This window comes from Populus alba, chromosome 6 (genome assembly GCF_005239225.2).
Source record: "Populus alba chromosome 6, ASM523922v2, whole genome shotgun sequence".
Lineage (NCBI taxonomy): Eukaryota > Viridiplantae > Streptophyta > Magnoliopsida > Malpighiales > Salicaceae > Populus > Populus alba.
The window spans coordinates 2,131,503-2,147,244 of record NC_133289.1 but is presented as its reverse complement, the minus strand read 5'-3'; the positions used below and the strand labels follow the sequence as shown (position 1 = coordinate 2,147,244).

Here is a 15,742-nt window from a genome sequence, read left to right as displayed (position 1 = left end):
TTAACATTAATACATCAAAATAATTTGAAAACACTAAAAATATATTAATTTAAAATTAAAAATTTTTAAAATTTTTTAAAAATACTTTTAAAATATAAAAACAAACATGCCAATATCTATTTCTTCCTAGTTATTTAATGTTCAATAATTGGTAATTATGAAATTGGCCTATATATGAATACGATAAGCTCATAATTAATAACTTTTAAAGAAAAGTTTTTGTTTTTTTTTTGAACGGTGACAGTGAGTGACAAAGCACCACAAGAGCCAGTTGGTGGTTGCTGATGGGAGAAACTTTCCATCCTTGTCTGATGTAGAATTTATTGATTGAAGACAATTTAAAATAATGTTTTTTATATTTGATGTACTACATTAAAATTATAAAAAATATTAATTTAATAATTATAAAAATTAAATATATATTTAAAATACATGCTTAACTGCCCAAAGGCAAGAGTCGCATAGCAACTGCACAATTCAGGGTCAATGGTGAATCTTGTCCCTCTAATTTCAATTTTATTTTATTCCAGTCTATTTACTCAAGTTTTTCAATACCATCCTCCTACTTTTGATCTAAAAAACATTTTCAGACAAAAAAAATTTGGACTAAATTTTTGATTTTTTTTGTTTAAAATTAATAATTTTTTTAGTATTTTTGGATCGTTTTGATATATTAAAATTAAAAATAATTTATAAAAAATAAAAAATTTATTTTAATATATTTTTAAATAAAAAATACTTTTAAAACAACTATATTCTCAAACATCCTCCCCACAAGCTAGTTGCTGCAGCCGAAGATATGGTTATTTATTTGGTAATGCTGTAAAATTTTGGTGTTAAGTTGCGATGTGAGATGCCACAGATTAGATAAAAGAGAAGGGATCGAACCAATGCAAAATATAGAATAGAGGGACCAAGTGAATCATTAAACCAAGAGGTAAACAGCACTACAGTTCAGTCTACCAAGTGCTGTGACCACAGCTATGTCACTGGATTATGTTCCTGCTTGTACTTTCAAAATTTTCCCTTTTTTCGACACAAGAACCCACAAGTTCCATTTTCCTTGCTGCACTCTCCCTCCCTCCCCTACTTTCGAGGTTTTGAGTTCTGGGTTTTGTTTAGCTCCTGCAAATCTTGGTGCTTTTCAAATTTCAAGGTTTCTAAGCTAGATACTATCAGGTAAATAAGCAAGAAAGTTGATTCCTTTTATGGGTTTGACCATGCATTTCATGTTAATTACTCTGTGTTTTTGATCTGCTTCAAGTTGTGGGTTTCATGGTCTTTCCCTTTTTCTCGCTCTTTATTTTCCTTAAAGTTTGATTCCTGACGTTGGAAACATGTGCTGTTTATTTTTGGGGTTGTTTTTGTGTAATGTGTTCTTACACAAGTTATGCTCTTGTTTTCTTTTGTTTAAGGTTTCAGTTTAACTCATGGGCTTTAACACTCACAAACAAAGCATCTACATTTCTCTGGCAGAAAGATTCTTGTTGTGACTTACTAGATACCAATTTTGTGCTTTTTGTAAAAAGACACTATTACCCTTCACTATACCACTTCAGCCCTCTCTAACACACACTGGATCAAGTTTCAAGTTCTTTGTTTTTCCAACTACAAACCCAATTTTTTGAATTCATGTGTTGTGTGTTAGCACATGTTCATATGAGCATTTGTGTTTTTCAAGGGTTCACTTACAAAAGTCCAAGAGCTATGAGATTGAAATGGGTTACAAAAAAGGACTGATTTCGCTTAATTTAACAGCTGCTCTCTGTTATTAATAGGTGTTTCTTCTTTAAAAGTTAGCAGATTTTCATTTTTTCTGTTTCTTTTCTCTATTTGACACAGAGGGCTTTCCTTTGTTCTCCAGCAAGTGTGGTAAAGAGTTTTTTGCTATTTTTCAAGGCTTTTTTTTTTTTTTTGTATGTTTAAACAGGAAAGAATTTCTTGCTATTTGTGTTTCTGGGTTTTTTCTTCTAAAAAGAGAAGAGTTGCTGAAACCTGGCCTGTGTTGCAAATTTTATTCCGTACAAAGGACGAATTGTTTAGGATTTTAAGAGGATAACAGAGTAGACATAATGGGCTTCTTTCTATTGTATGTATGAAGGTGTCTTAAGTATCAAATTATTGTTATACCCTTATCTTTCTCGTGAAACTATTGAGCTTGTACTTTTTTAGTCTTCCCGCATCCTCTCTCTCTAAGTTTATCTGTTGTGTTCTTTTGATAGATTATTAGTATTATCTTAGCGCTTTTTACTAGCATAGTGTTGTCTTAGATTTTGTCTCTTGTTTGATACTTTATTCTGTATTTGATACGGTGTTTGGATTTGTGTCAAGTACTAATATACCCTTGTTTTTTTTTTTTTCCTAAAATGACTCTCATGTCCTCCACTGTACCTGTGGGTGCCCTCCTTATTTTTCCTTTGGTAAGGTATATAGTAGAGCTGAGTAGGAACTTGACCAAGTTGACTGAATCCTCAAAAGTCAGTAAAATGGAAATGGTTGCTAAATTGAGTTGTTCTTGTCAAGTCATTGTGAAACATTACAAGAGGACTTCTTTTTCTCTGTTTGTATTTTTCTTTAAAAAAAAAAAGCCTTATGAAACAAAATCTCATTGTGAAAGTTATGTGCAGTGCATAGCAAGTCTGTTTAATTGTAACATCAACAATAGCTGAATGATGGCAAACTGATGTGTAAATCTTATGCCTCCAAAAACAGGAATGTGTGTGTCACAATGACTTGTTTCATGCTATCACTAATCAGATTCCAAGCCTAGACTTAACTTAACAATTTTGGTCATTTCTCTTTTAAGGTTTAGCAATTCTGGTTATTTCTATCCAAGGGTGTTTTAGTTGTAACGTGAGTTGTAGTAGGGATTTTTCTATTTTGGATGTTGCTTTTATATAAAACTTGATTAAGTGAACACTTGTTTTGCATAATTTATATATGGATATCATGTCATATCCTAACAATGCCAATCGAGTTAAGTTGCCTGTGAAGCAATTGTTAGGTGTCGTTCAAGTTTCCCGGTGTAATGGAGTGCAAATAATGGATAGAACCTACCATTAAACCTGGCCCTGTTAACACATAAAGGCCGTTACCCTGTTATAGTTCCATAAATGAGGTCTTAGGGTGGGGAGTTTGGAGATAGTTCCACCTTGCAACAATCAGGTGTGAAGTGGCCTCTCTCAAGACTTGAACCTGCACCTTTATGGTTGCAAGTCTAAAAGGAAGAATTGCACTAGCAATGGACTAAATTTCTGGGAATCACTCCTTAAGTCTTGTTAGGAATCATCATTGGACATGAAATTGGATTCCAATAATAGTGATGAAGCTGCTTACTTAAAAAGTGAAGTTTTTTCTACTCAGTATCACGCAATGAGCTGTAGGCATGATTCTCTTATTGAATTCAATCAGTTATTGAATGTTTTGCTGTCTATATTGCTATCCCTGAATGAACATTTTGGTTTATTTATTTCTGATCATTCAACTAATTTTTGGTTTCAGTAATGTTTTCATAGATTCATAGCTTACCTATGTTTCAATTGATGCATTGGTATGTTTGTCTCTTTTCATTCCCCAGGCACAAAATGGAATCCACTGAAGAACCAGAGGCCCTCCCTCCACCTCCACCTCCACCTGAGATACCGCCAAATGTAGTTCCTGTTCAATTGACAACAGACTCTGTTCCGGAGGAAACAAAAAAGATATCAAAACCAAAACGTTCCCCAATTGCCAGGCGTGGAGTTGGGTCCAGAGGGCAAAAAATACAACTGCTCTCAAATCATTTCAAAGTTTCCATCTCTAATACTGGTGGCCACTTTTTTCATTACTGTGTGAGTTTCCTTGTGCATGTAATCCGTCTGCTTTGGTTCTTGTTCTTTTCTTCCTTATAATTCTGTTCTTCATTGAATTAGGTTTCCTTGTCTTATGAGGATGGTCGCCCTATTGATGCAAAGGGCATTGGGAGAAGATTAATTGATAAAGTTCATGAGACTTATGGCTCAGACCTTGCTGGGAAGGACTTTGCATATGATGGAGAGAAGAGCTTATTTACAATTGGTGCTCTGCCTCGAAACAAAATGGAATTCACTGTTTTGCTTGATAGTTTTTCATCAAATAGGTATGTGGATGCATTTTGCCTCTTCTTTATGAACTGTAAATGACAAATGCGATTATTTTGTGTGCAGGAATTCTGGAAATGGCAGTCCTGTTGGCAATGGAAGTCCAAACGAGACTGATAAAAAGAGGATGAGGCGGGCATTCCAGTCCAAAACATTTAAAGTGGAGATGAGTTTTGCTGCCAAAATCCCTATGCAGGCTATTGCAGCTGCTTTGCGTGGTCAAGAATCAGAAAACTCACAGGAAGCCTTAAGAGTCTTAGACATCATTTTAAGACAGCATGCAGCCAAACAGTGAGTACAGATCTAGCTACCATTTCCTTTCTATCTTAGTTTACCTTGTTTTACTAATTATATACTTAATTGCCTATCAGGGGTTGCCTTCTTGTTCGCCAGTCATTCTTTCACAATGATCCAAAGAACTATGTTGATCTGGGAGGAGGTGTCCTTGGATGCCGAGGATTTCATTCGAGCTTTAGAACCTCGCAGGGTGGATTATCCCTAAATATAGGCGAGTTTCACTTTGAAGCATATATTTTTTCAAACTGTCTCCCATGTTACTAATATGTGTTCTTAATGGCAGATGGTTCGACTACAACGATAATACAGCCTGGGCCCCTTATTGACTTTCTCATAGCCAACCAGAATGTGTCAAACCCCTTTCAGATTGACTGGGCAAAGGTACAAATTCTGTTTCCACCAGCAAATTCACTTTACCAAGTTCATGTAGCTTACTTCATGTTTTCAATGATAGGCTAAGCGAACATTGAAAAATTTGAGGATAAGGGTATCACCTACCAATCAAGAGTACAGAATCACTGGCTTGAGTGAAAATACTTGCAAAGAGCAAATGTCAGTTGTTCTAATCTTATGTTATTTCTGCCCATTTGCTATGTTGCTGACATACAACTATGCCCATCCATTATTATTTTTTCATGTACTCATGCCTTCTTTTCCAAAATGTAGGTTCTCTCTGAAATCAAGAGCATCTGATGGAAATGATGTTGAAAGTGTTGACATTACAGTTTACGATTATTTTGTAAATCATCGCAGCATAGATTTACGCTACTCTGGAGATTTGCCTTGCATTAATGTTGGCAAGCCTAAAAGGCCCACTTACATTCCTGTCGAGGTGACTTGATCTTTTTCCTTTTTTCCATTGTCCTAAGCTGCCAGACATCTTTGTTTGTTGACCTTTGTCTGCGCTAATGTAATTTCTGAATTATATCCAGCTTTGTTCACTGCTTCCCTTGCAACGCTATATAAAGGCACTAACTGTTCTTCAGAGATCACAGTTAGTAGAAAAATCAAGACAAAAACCACAAGAAAAAATTAGGATCTTAACTGATGTAAGTCTTTGCTCATTGGTTTTCATTGAGGATGATTGCTTTTTCATATACTGCTACATGTTTATGATAAACTGCCACTTTTTGTCAGGTTATGAAAAGCAACAACTATGCTGCAGAACCAATGTTGCGTTCTTGTGGTATCACCATCAGCAGCCAGTTTACTCAAGTTCAAGGCCGTGTCCTAACTGCTCCAAAGGTTTCTAGTCTTCTATCCATTGATATACTGTAATCTGTTACAAATTCTTTCTAGTTCTCTTGGATTTTGTCAGCACTGTCCACATTGAAGGCCCTGAATCACCTGAGTTCTTTTCTTCCCTTTTCTTTTGTAACAGTTAAAGGCAGGAAACGGCGAGGATGTTATTCCAAGAAATGGGCGGTGGAATTTTAATCATAAGGTGATTTTTGGAATTTAGTCTACACTGCAATTTACCTTCGGTTTTAGTATCAGTGGTTATAATAAAAAACCTACCTCTTGTGCAGAAATTTTTTGAACCTTCTAAAATTGAAAACTGGGCCGTGGTGAACTTTTCTGCTCGTTGTGATGTGCGTGGTCTAGTCAGAGATTTGATAAGATTTGGAGAAATGAAAGGGATTGTAGGTTTTATCAAAATTTTGTGCACTGTTTCATGTAATGATCCTTTGAATCTGGTTCCCTGTCCTAAATATTTTTCTTTTTTCTGCTTTGGTGCAGCTCATAAGTGACCCAGTGGATGTTGTTGAAGAGAATGGTCAGTTTCGACGGGCACCGCCTCTTGTTCGAGTGGAGAAGATGTTTGAACAGATACAGAAAGCATTTCCAAATGCTCCTCCTCGCTTTCTCGTGTGTCTTCTTCCTGATAGGAAGAACTCTGACATATATGGTTAGCTAATTTGTCATCATATGTGATCCCTGCTGTTGCATTTATTATTCTTTTGATCAATAAAACTAGTTAATGTTCTGTGCAGTAATTGTTTTTCCTGATAAATTTGTTCTTTAAGGTCCTTGGAAAAGAAAGAATCTTGCAGAATATGGAATTTTCAATCAATGCCTGGCACCCACTAGAGTTAATGAGCAGTATATACTTAATGTTCTCCTGAAGATAAATGCCAAGGTGAGCTAGCATCCCATTATGGATCATTCAAAGTATTCTTCTCTTGCTCTTTCTTACTCACAGCAAAAACATATTTTTCTAACTTAACAAAATTTTCCCCATGTCTGGATAGCTTGGTGGTTTGAATTCTTTGTTGGCCATGGAGCAATCACGAAACATCCCATTCATCTCGAAGGTTCCTACAATAATATTTGGAATGGATGTATCACATGGTTCGCCTGGTCAGTCTGACATGCCCTCCATTGCTGCGGTAGGATATAATTCTTTCCTCATTTGTTTCAGACATGAAGGTTGACCTTTTCAAAAAATTGTCTTTTCATTACAATCTCCCCTTAAGTTTGTTCAACATCTCAAAACTATTATGTGATTTTTTTTTTTTAAATTCCATAGGTTGTCAGTTCTAGAAACTGGCCTCTGCTTTCTCGTTATAGAGCTTCTGTGCGGAGTCAGTCACCAAAAGTTGAGATGGTAGATTCTCTTTTTACACTAACACCGGATAAGAAAGATGATTCTGGGATTGTCAGGTGAGCAGTATATGTCCATTATCATTTAAAAAAGTTGTACTAACTACACATTTAGAGCTGTCTTTTTTCTATAGCCAAATGCCCTTTTACCTCAACAGAGATTTGAAATCCTATCATTTCAGGGAATTGTTGCTGGACTACTATAGGAGTTCTGGCCAAACAAAACCAGCTCAGATAATCATATTCAGGTCAGTTTCCTTTCCTTTGAACTGGCTTTCCTGGTCCTTGCACTGTTGGTTATTTATCTTTCTTCTGTTACAACTACATTTTGCTATGTTTGGCATAATGGATCCTGTAAGCAAGAGGGCCTTGCTTCAATGAAATTAATGAGGGTAAAGAGATCCATTATTCGTATCGAATGTGCTGAATATTATATCTGAAGTCTCTGTTCCATATGATAAGGCATTAGAAATGTTTTGGCATTCTTGCGAATTATCATTCTTTTCCTATTCTTCCAGCCTTGAAAGTAAGTTACTATGACGCAATAAATTTATTGTTTTAGTTATGAACTTGTCTCTTAAACCTTTTTTCCATCATTAAAAGCCCATGGTAATTTGTTTTTGTTCTTTTTTATTGTTCCAATGTTGAAAAAGGGATGGAGTTAGCGAGTCACAGTTCAATCAAGTCCTCAACATCGAGCTGGATCAAATCATTGAGGTTTCTTACTATTAAAATACTAACCAATGACAAAAGGTTAATTTTAACTAGTTTACAAATACATATTCTGGAAAATAACCTTCCTTTTTGTGCTCATCAGGCATGCAAGTTCCTTGATGAAAGCTGGTCACCCAAGTTCACTGTTATTGTTGCACAGAAAAATCATCACACTAAATTTTTCCAAGATGGATCTCCAGACAATGTTCCTCCTGGTTGTCATTTGCAAACTCTAATTGAACGTGCAAGTTAGATTAATTTTTGGTGATATTTATACACCCTTTTCCCAATATGCAGGAACCGTTATTGATACTGCTGTTTGTCACCCACAAAGCTATGATTTCTACATGTGTGCACATGCAGGGATGATAGTGAGTTTTTATCATTGAACTTCCTTTATTTTCTTTAGTTAGTTGTGGATATCATTTCTAGGTTGGAGATTGCATGCATGAACGGATAAAACATAAATGGGCAATGCTGGTTGCTCGACTGATAGGGAGAGAGAGCATTAGTTTTAGTTTAATGATCTAATTTTCTCACCATTTGATTTTTTAGGGAACAACAAGGCCAACACATTATCATGTTCTTTTAGATGAGATTGGCTTTTCAGCTGATGATCTACAGGAGTTGATTCACTCTTTGTCTTATGTGTAAGTTCATCTTGGTTTGCTTTGTTATTTAAAAAGGTATTTTGAAGTCCATTTATGGTAATCTGTTGAAAACTTTGCAGGTACCAAAGAAGCACAACAGCAATATCTGTAGGTAATGAACAAATCCCTAAACTGTCATGCTTATGCATCTTTACTTTTGAGATTGGGAATTGAAAACCTCCTTGCTTAAAGCTAGCCATTTTTATTTATATTTGCTGCTAGTTTTTTCTATTTTGAATTTGACAAGGGAATGGTTGTCACTAGCCATTTATCATTTCATGTGCTGCACCAAACACGTTTTATCCACTCCTGTTGAGCAATTTTTATTGATATAATCCTCTTGCAGTTGCTCCTGTCCGTTATGCTCACCTGGCAGCAACTCAGATTTCACAATTCTTGAAGTGTGATGACATGTCAGAGACATCCTCGAGCCATGGAGGTCTAACTTCTGCTGGGCAAACCCCTGTGCCCGAGCTTCCTGAGCTACACCGGAATGTCTGCAGCTCTATGTTTTTCTGCTGATGTTTGTGAACTACAAGGCAAAAACTAGAGGATCTTTTGTCACGGGCTCGAGTTTTTGTATGTATATATGCATTAGGGCCAGTTATGGTGATAGGAAAACCTAATGATACACGGCATGTAGTTCCTGAGTGTTAAAAACAACTTATTTAGGGCTAACCTTCTATGCTATCTCTATGTTTTGGTACTGTCCATCGACAATTCATCACCTATCAACCTGTTTAGTGTTTCTTTAACCAATTTCTACATGTGTGCATGTTCATGGATTTTTGGTCAAAGGGCTCGTCTAATCGGCAACAACCAGTTGAGGGGCCGTCACAAAAATGGTTTGTGAATTCTGATTTGTGTACACAACCAAAGTAGATAAATTTAATGGGTTAATCTTGAAATAAATTGGATTTTCTGTGCCATGCAAGAGCTGCCATGTTACTAAACTCTGAGCAGGTCCCACAAGTCTTATCATAAACAAACCCACTAATTCTCTTCCTGTCTCCTCGTCTAGCGTACCTGCAATAGCTGGCTTTTTATACCTTGAAAGTTGTTAGTATCTTGCTATATTTTTCCAAGCTTTGTTCGAGAGAAAAGGGTGGCAACGGGAGAGAGAAAGAATCATGGTGCCGGGCAGCTAGTGACCCCATATGGTGAAAGAAAATGATTTCCAACTAGTCTTTTTGATATGATTAGTTAATTTTCTTTCTCCCATTTCGTTGAGCTGTCAAGATGATTATGATAAGCAATCTATGATTGTGATTTACTAGCAGATCTCGGCAATCTTGCTATTTTTTTAAGGAGGTTCTAGCTGTATCAAGTTGGACGCGGGTCAATCTAAATGCTAGGTTTTTTCAATGTCAAAGGGCTAGTCATTAGATTGATCCATTAGGCCATGCCGGGTTACATGAAACCTGAATTAATGAACATTTTAGCTGAAGAGATGAACATACACATCTTGGATATTGCTTGATATGCCTAAAAGCAGAAACTGCACTAGTCCTAATGGTTATCAAGCATTCCTGCAGTGTCATGCAGTTTTTTTTTTTTTTTTTAAGTCTATGAGGATGCGTTGCACCAGTAATGCACCATGTTTTCTAGAAATTTACTATCCCTTTTGAATGCTTAGGCAGGATCTTATCAGATACCATCTTGGTTTGGCTACACGATGCTTCTACGGTGCAGCAAACTGTGGTTCGCATGAAAAAACACAAATTTTGGTGTTTTTTTCATATGAATCACAGCTTGCACTGCTTTGCCGAACAAAATCTAAATGAGGAACAAAAATAAAGTGGATATATCCAAATGCCTTGTAGAGATTGCCTTCTCGTTTGCCAATCATTTTTTCACAAGGATCCAGGGAGCTTTGTTGATCTGGGAGGTGATGTCCTTGGATGCCAAGGATTTCACTCAAGTTGTCGGGTCTCACAGGGCAAGTTTTATGCCCTTTTCAAACTGGCTCCCACCACCACTAGCTTTCTGATTTCTGTGTTCTTGATGGCAGATGGCTCAACTACGACAGCAATAATGCCTGGACCACCGATTGACTTTCTGCTAGCCCATCAGATCATGTCAAATTACTACCAGATCAATTTAGGAAAAGTACAAAATCTGTTCTAAAAGTACTGTTTGCACCAGTAAACTTTGCAAAATTTAACTGGTTTGTTGCGTCCACCGTTATTGAATCCCGGCGAGTCATTCTCATTCTCAGCGGGTTGACGATGATCCTGGCTAGGGCTGAGTATAAAAGGTCACTCAAAGGCCACCTTGCTTGGTTTGATCAACCTCATAGCTTAATGATATTATCAATTCGGTCAAAACATAATAATAATTATTTTTTTAAAAGAAAAATATTTAAAACAACATTAATTTTATAATTTTATTTACCTAGATCAACTTAAGTCAATTAATCTAATTTACAACCTGAATTATGAATCATGTCATGAGTGAAGCTGGATTTAATAATTTTTACAGCATATATGCTAGACAAACAATTTGTTGATAATATTATTCATCAATTATTAGATTTCGTTGAAGTAAATATTTTTAATACTAAGTAGACATTTTTGCATGAATAATATTTTTACTTGTCTATTAATTATTTATCATTTTTGCATGAATTATTTGGTAATTTTATGGTATTTTGACCCTAAGTAGAGGGTGGTGGAGATAATTAAATCTAAAATTTAATTTTGAATTTTATATTTTTAAATATAAATGATACACATTGTATCGTTTGGATATTTTAATTGGATTGGAAAATTTCATCTCATCCAATTATTTTAAGAAGTTTATGTTTCATCAAATTTAAAAAGTTTAGAGACCAAACAAATATTATTTTTTTCTTGTTTGAGCCACCTAAAAGTGGACATTGATACCTGATTGAAATCTCAGGAGGGTCATTACAACAATTGAAATCTTAGGGAGAGAAAATGGATTCATCCCAAACTTTAAGAAGTAAATTGAAATCAACCTTTAAATTTAAACTATCATTTGCTATTATTTTTTTTTTTGTAACATAAGATAATTCTATGAATTTAGCCGAAAGAAATGTAGGTACATAACATTGTTTTAAAACCTATTTTAAAGCCGACTCAATAAAAGGTTTAAATTATCTATTATGAGAATTAATCTAGAATAACCTTGTTGTTATTTAAAAAATTTAAAATAATATTATTTTGATAAGAAAAAAAAAAATTAAAAGAGTTAACAGATTAATAACTAGATTTCAACCGGATCAGATAAATAAACTTGAGTGTTTTATTAACACAACCAAGTTTTTTTTTTATATAGTTTTTTGAACTTGAATTGATTGAAGCCCCATATCAACGGTTAGAAGATTCGAGATTTAAAACAATGCTAGAAAGCATGTCACGTTTCCATGATAACAACATCCGAAATTTCAAAATGTACATTTAAGACATCACGAGGAAAGCCAAGAAAAAAATAAAATCAGCAGTAGAAACCTGTAATGTATGATCCTCCAACCAGTATAGAGATTTGAAAACTAAGGTTATCTATCAGAATGTCATCATGTCTTGCCCTTGCACCAGCACAATTGTCAGCCATGAAAATAAGGCGTCACAAAGGGGCTGAACTTGTTCTGCGTAGCTGAGACTTAGGTTCAGGAGGCGGCGCGCATGGCAAGACCTCCGCCTTCTGCAAGGAAAAATCCACTGTCAAGAAAATATTGTTGTGTAATCTGTAAGGAAATGAAATCATATACATGTTTAGCTCATAGCAGCAACGACATAGACGAACACCAAGAACTTCTTCTGTGCCCCATTACCTGGTCCTGAGTCCTGTTCTATACCCGATGAACAATGTTTCGGATAGGAAGCCAATCTCCATTGGCTTGGTTTCAGTGAGTTCAAGAGACGAGGATCAAGTGAGTTCAGAATCTTCTGCTCTCCTAATTTTCCCACTTCCTTAGCCAATCGGTTGAGTACTGGTATAGGATTTTAATCATGGTCATATGCTTTGATGTGGCCACAGGAGCCACCGGCAACACAACAGTTCATCACAGACTGAAGTTTTAGAGCTACTCTCTATGCCTACGGAAAGTCAAGTAATCTGATACAGTATTATGTTAAGAGCACACCAGCTTCATTGAACTTGAGATCCAGGGCAAAGGGCATAGCAGTATGTCTAATATCATAGTCTGTTAGTTAGTGATGCAACCATATTATTTGATAGTTTCACCCATATTTAATTAGTGTTTTGTATATGTTTTATATATAAAATATCTTGATATTTTTTGTTTTATATTTTGAATGTATTTTTAGATGAAAGATGTAAAAAAAAATAAATTGAAGGTAATTGGCATATTTGACCTTCAGTCGATGTTTTGTGCAGAGCGTGAGTTCTAAAATTCAAAATAAAGTGATTCCAGTGGCATTAAAAAGTTAATATCCATACCTTTCTGGACATCTAAGGCAAGACAATAAAATAAGAAAGAGCATGGAAATCGCAGCTTTCAAAGTCAAATCTCGCAATCTGCCAGTATTTACCTTTGGTCATTCCGACTTGAATATCTAGAGTTACAGAAGTCCAATTAATGCAAATTCAATTTTGTTGAATTCCTGACTAAAAGATCTATAAACGCTCCGAATTTCAGCCAAAAGTACCAAGAACTTTCAATGAGACAGCAGGGACTGAATGCAGGGGATTTCACAAATTAAAAAACGTGATTAGAAGCGCGATTGTGTTGGAGTTGCTCTGTGCTAAGTCATAAACCACTGGTGTACAATGTGCTAGGTTTATTATTTGTGGGACAAACACAATCTACCAGGGTTAATGCAGAATTGCTAGAACATTCAAACTAATAAAGATGATTATAGCACTGTAAAAGTAAAACAAGTGGTTGCAGGCAAGCATGAATCTCAAAGAGAAGTAGCCAGTGGAAAGATAATGAAGCCTACCTCCTGTTTTCTAAGTCTTTCATTCTCCTCTTCTAGATGAGAGACCTTAATCTCCAGCTCGTGTGTATAAGCCTGATGTTCAATTTCATCAAAATATTAACACATATTTGAAGGAAGTATCAAACTGTTTCATGCACAGAGAAACTCCAAATGGAAAAACCAACCTGCCTCCTTGCACGTGACCGAGCTGCGGATTCCCGGTTCTTAATCATCCTCTTCTGCTTCCTTTCAACGGTCTTCTCAACCACATCTCCCGGAGCAACCCTTTTCCGGCCAGGAGTCTGCGTGTCCGACAAAGTCCCCATCAAAGAAGACGGGGATAAGTTCATCTGGGAATCAGGATACGCTGCATCCACAACTGTCATCATGTTGTTTTGATACACTGGCTGCTGCACTGAAGGGAGCTGGAATTGCATCCATTGATTACTTTCCTGTTGGTGTACCGGAGTCGATTCCGTAACCACCCCTGCTTTAACCAAGAAGTCCTCAAGAGTCATCTCACCGAAAGGAGCATTCCTCCCTGGATTATCATCGTCTTTCTTTTCCAGCTGCTGTATATCTCTCCATACCTCCTCAACAGTCTTCTTGCTCAGATCCCTTGACAATGTTAGGCTCCCTTGTCGATGCATAGGTGCAGACCAAGCACCCACATTGTCTACGCTCTTGAGAAGATCATCAAGATTCATGCTCCCCAATGGTTTCCCCAAGCTCCCCAACTGGTTCTGAACCTCATCAAGTGTCAGGCTGCACAATGAGCCTTGCCCAATCAGAGACTCTGGATTTTCTTCTTCAAATGAACCACCTTGAGACCCCATTGGCTGTTTCCCCCCTTCCACTATCAATCTAGTCTAGCTACACCACTTATCATTCATTCCACTTCATGGATCAAGACCAGTTTCACTGACCAATCTCTCTCTTAATCTAAAAAAAATGCCTCATGTCAACGACAGAAACTTGATAGACAAAGAGCTAGAAACAGGATCGAAACTCAAAACCAAAACATATGATTAAATGAAATGAAACCCAGTTAAATAAAGAAATCAAATTTAACACTCTAAAGAGAAAAAAGATACCAGAAAGAGAGCAAAAAGACTAAAAAAACATCAGCTCATGTTGCTGCAAGGACCAGATAAGAACATTCTCTAGCAAAAACAACGAGATCCCTGAAGGGAAAACAAATGTGTGTGAAAGAAGTGAGCCTTGCAACAAGACTAACAATAAACCAATTTGCACGAAACTTTTGAAAGAAAGGACAGGTGATTTTATCCCAAGGACAGCAGGAGAAAATCGGAAATTCTGACAGAAGAAGCAAGAGAATCTATGAGATTTTAAGGTTTATGCAGATCTGATCTGAATCTACAGAAGTCCATTTTGATTGGCAGTGAGTTGTTAGTGGGGCAGTGTCACCTCCTAACTGTACCCACATTCCAATTGTTGCCTTTCTCTTTTTCTTTAATAATATTCTTTTCAAAATATAATATTGTGATTGATTAGTATTTAAGTAAAAGATAAAAAAGAAAAACATAAACAATGTACGGACATCAAGATATAAAAAAATAAAAAAATATTCATAATTTTAATATAAAAATCATTCCGCTTATCACCATTTCTCTTTTCTTGTAATGCCAGGGACACAAATTATTGATCCAGCCTGGCAACGGTATTTTCCTTCTTAATTATCATAAATCAAGATGTGAAAGTAAAGTTTTTATAATTTTTTGAATTCTTTTGCTTATGGAATGGTTGTAAAACCCATAAGAACAATTTATGATTTGAATGGGTCAAAGTTAAATATAAAATAAAAAAAAAACTCGGTTAATTTGATTAAAAATCTTTATTAATCTAATAACCTTATTCTTAATCTATTATTTAAAAAATATTATTATTATTTTAATTATTTTTTAAAAATAAAATAAAATTTCTCTAGTTTTAAACTTGTAATCCAGTCTTGCCTGAATTAACCCCAATCAGGTTTTACATTTATATTTTATGGTTAAGTAAACTTTGAAGATTAATTTAAGCCAAAAAGGCCAAAAAAATGAGGCGGCGGCGGTAGCAGAAGCACTGGCAAGGTGAAATGTTCCTCGTTATAGTGAGGCATGATGTGTTTGCATACGAGGTTGTGCCTACGCTTTCCGCCGAGAAAGGATGCACGTGCAAATGTTTCCTGCTTCCCACGTTTTTTATTTCTCTCAATAAAGTGCAAACAATATATTTATTTATGGAAAATAACAAGCAAGTCCTTTTGCATTTCTTAATTTCATCCCAAACCATAAACAAAAGGTTACCAGTGATGACTTGAACCTATTCTATGTTATTCAATGGCGTCCCTCAAATTCAATTCAAGTCCCCTTAATTTTTCCAGGTAATTGCATGATTGTGTGGTCCGGTTCGGGGTTTGATTTAAAAAAAAAAGTGAATTATTGGGTCA

General features: G+C 35.8%; 2 protein-coding genes across 5 annotated transcripts; one reads left to right on the top strand and one right to left on the bottom strand.

Moving 5' to 3' along the window:
• Positions 1-964: 964 nt before the first annotated feature.
• LOC118052956 (protein argonaute 4A) lies at positions 965-9,138 on the top strand. Of its 3 annotated transcripts, none has more exons than XM_035064062.2 (23): positions 965-1,179; positions 3,578-3,830; positions 3,912-4,117; positions 4,185-4,409; positions 4,490-4,626; positions 4,699-4,796; positions 4,870-4,967; positions 5,082-5,247; positions 5,348-5,464; positions 5,553-5,660; positions 5,797-5,859; positions 5,945-6,058; positions 6,156-6,324; positions 6,443-6,555; positions 6,668-6,805; positions 6,946-7,079; positions 7,202-7,267; positions 7,673-7,736; positions 7,837-7,948; positions 8,031-8,104; positions 8,289-8,383; positions 8,464-8,495; positions 8,730-9,138. In XM_035064062.2, exons 2-23 carry the CDS (start codon positions 3,585-3,587, stop codon positions 8,903-8,905), a joined length of 2,751 nt encoding a protein of 916 aa, XP_034919953.1. In that variant the 5' UTR covers positions 965-1,179; positions 3,578-3,584; the 3' UTR covers positions 8,906-9,138. The 3 variants fall into 3 exon arrangements, with proteins under 3 accessions (XP_034919953.1, XP_073266211.1, XP_034919954.1); XM_073410110.1 differs by lacking the exon at positions 965-1,179 and adding an exon at positions 1,432-1,872; XM_035064063.2 differs by lacking the exon at positions 965-1,179 and adding an exon at positions 1,433-1,778.
• Positions 9,139-11,747: 2,609 nt separating this feature from the next.
• LOC118052954 (ABSCISIC ACID-INSENSITIVE 5-like protein 2) lies at positions 11,748-14,659 on the bottom strand. Of its 2 annotated transcripts, none has more exons than XM_035064061.2 (4): positions 14,385-14,659; positions 13,476-14,232; positions 13,312-13,383; positions 11,748-12,046 (listed from the first exon to the last, which is right to left on the bottom strand). In XM_035064061.2, the coding sequence occupies exons 2-4, from the start codon at positions 14,124-14,126 to the stop codon at positions 11,972-11,974; spliced, it is 798 nt and encodes a 265-aa protein (XP_034919952.1). In that variant the 5' UTR covers positions 14,127-14,232; positions 14,385-14,659; the 3' UTR covers positions 11,748-11,971. The 2 variants fall into 2 exon arrangements, with proteins under 2 accessions (XP_034919952.1, XP_034919950.1); XM_035064059.2 differs by having other exon boundaries at positions 11,748-12,049; positions 14,385-14,655.
• Positions 14,660-15,742: the final 1,083 nt, after the last annotated feature.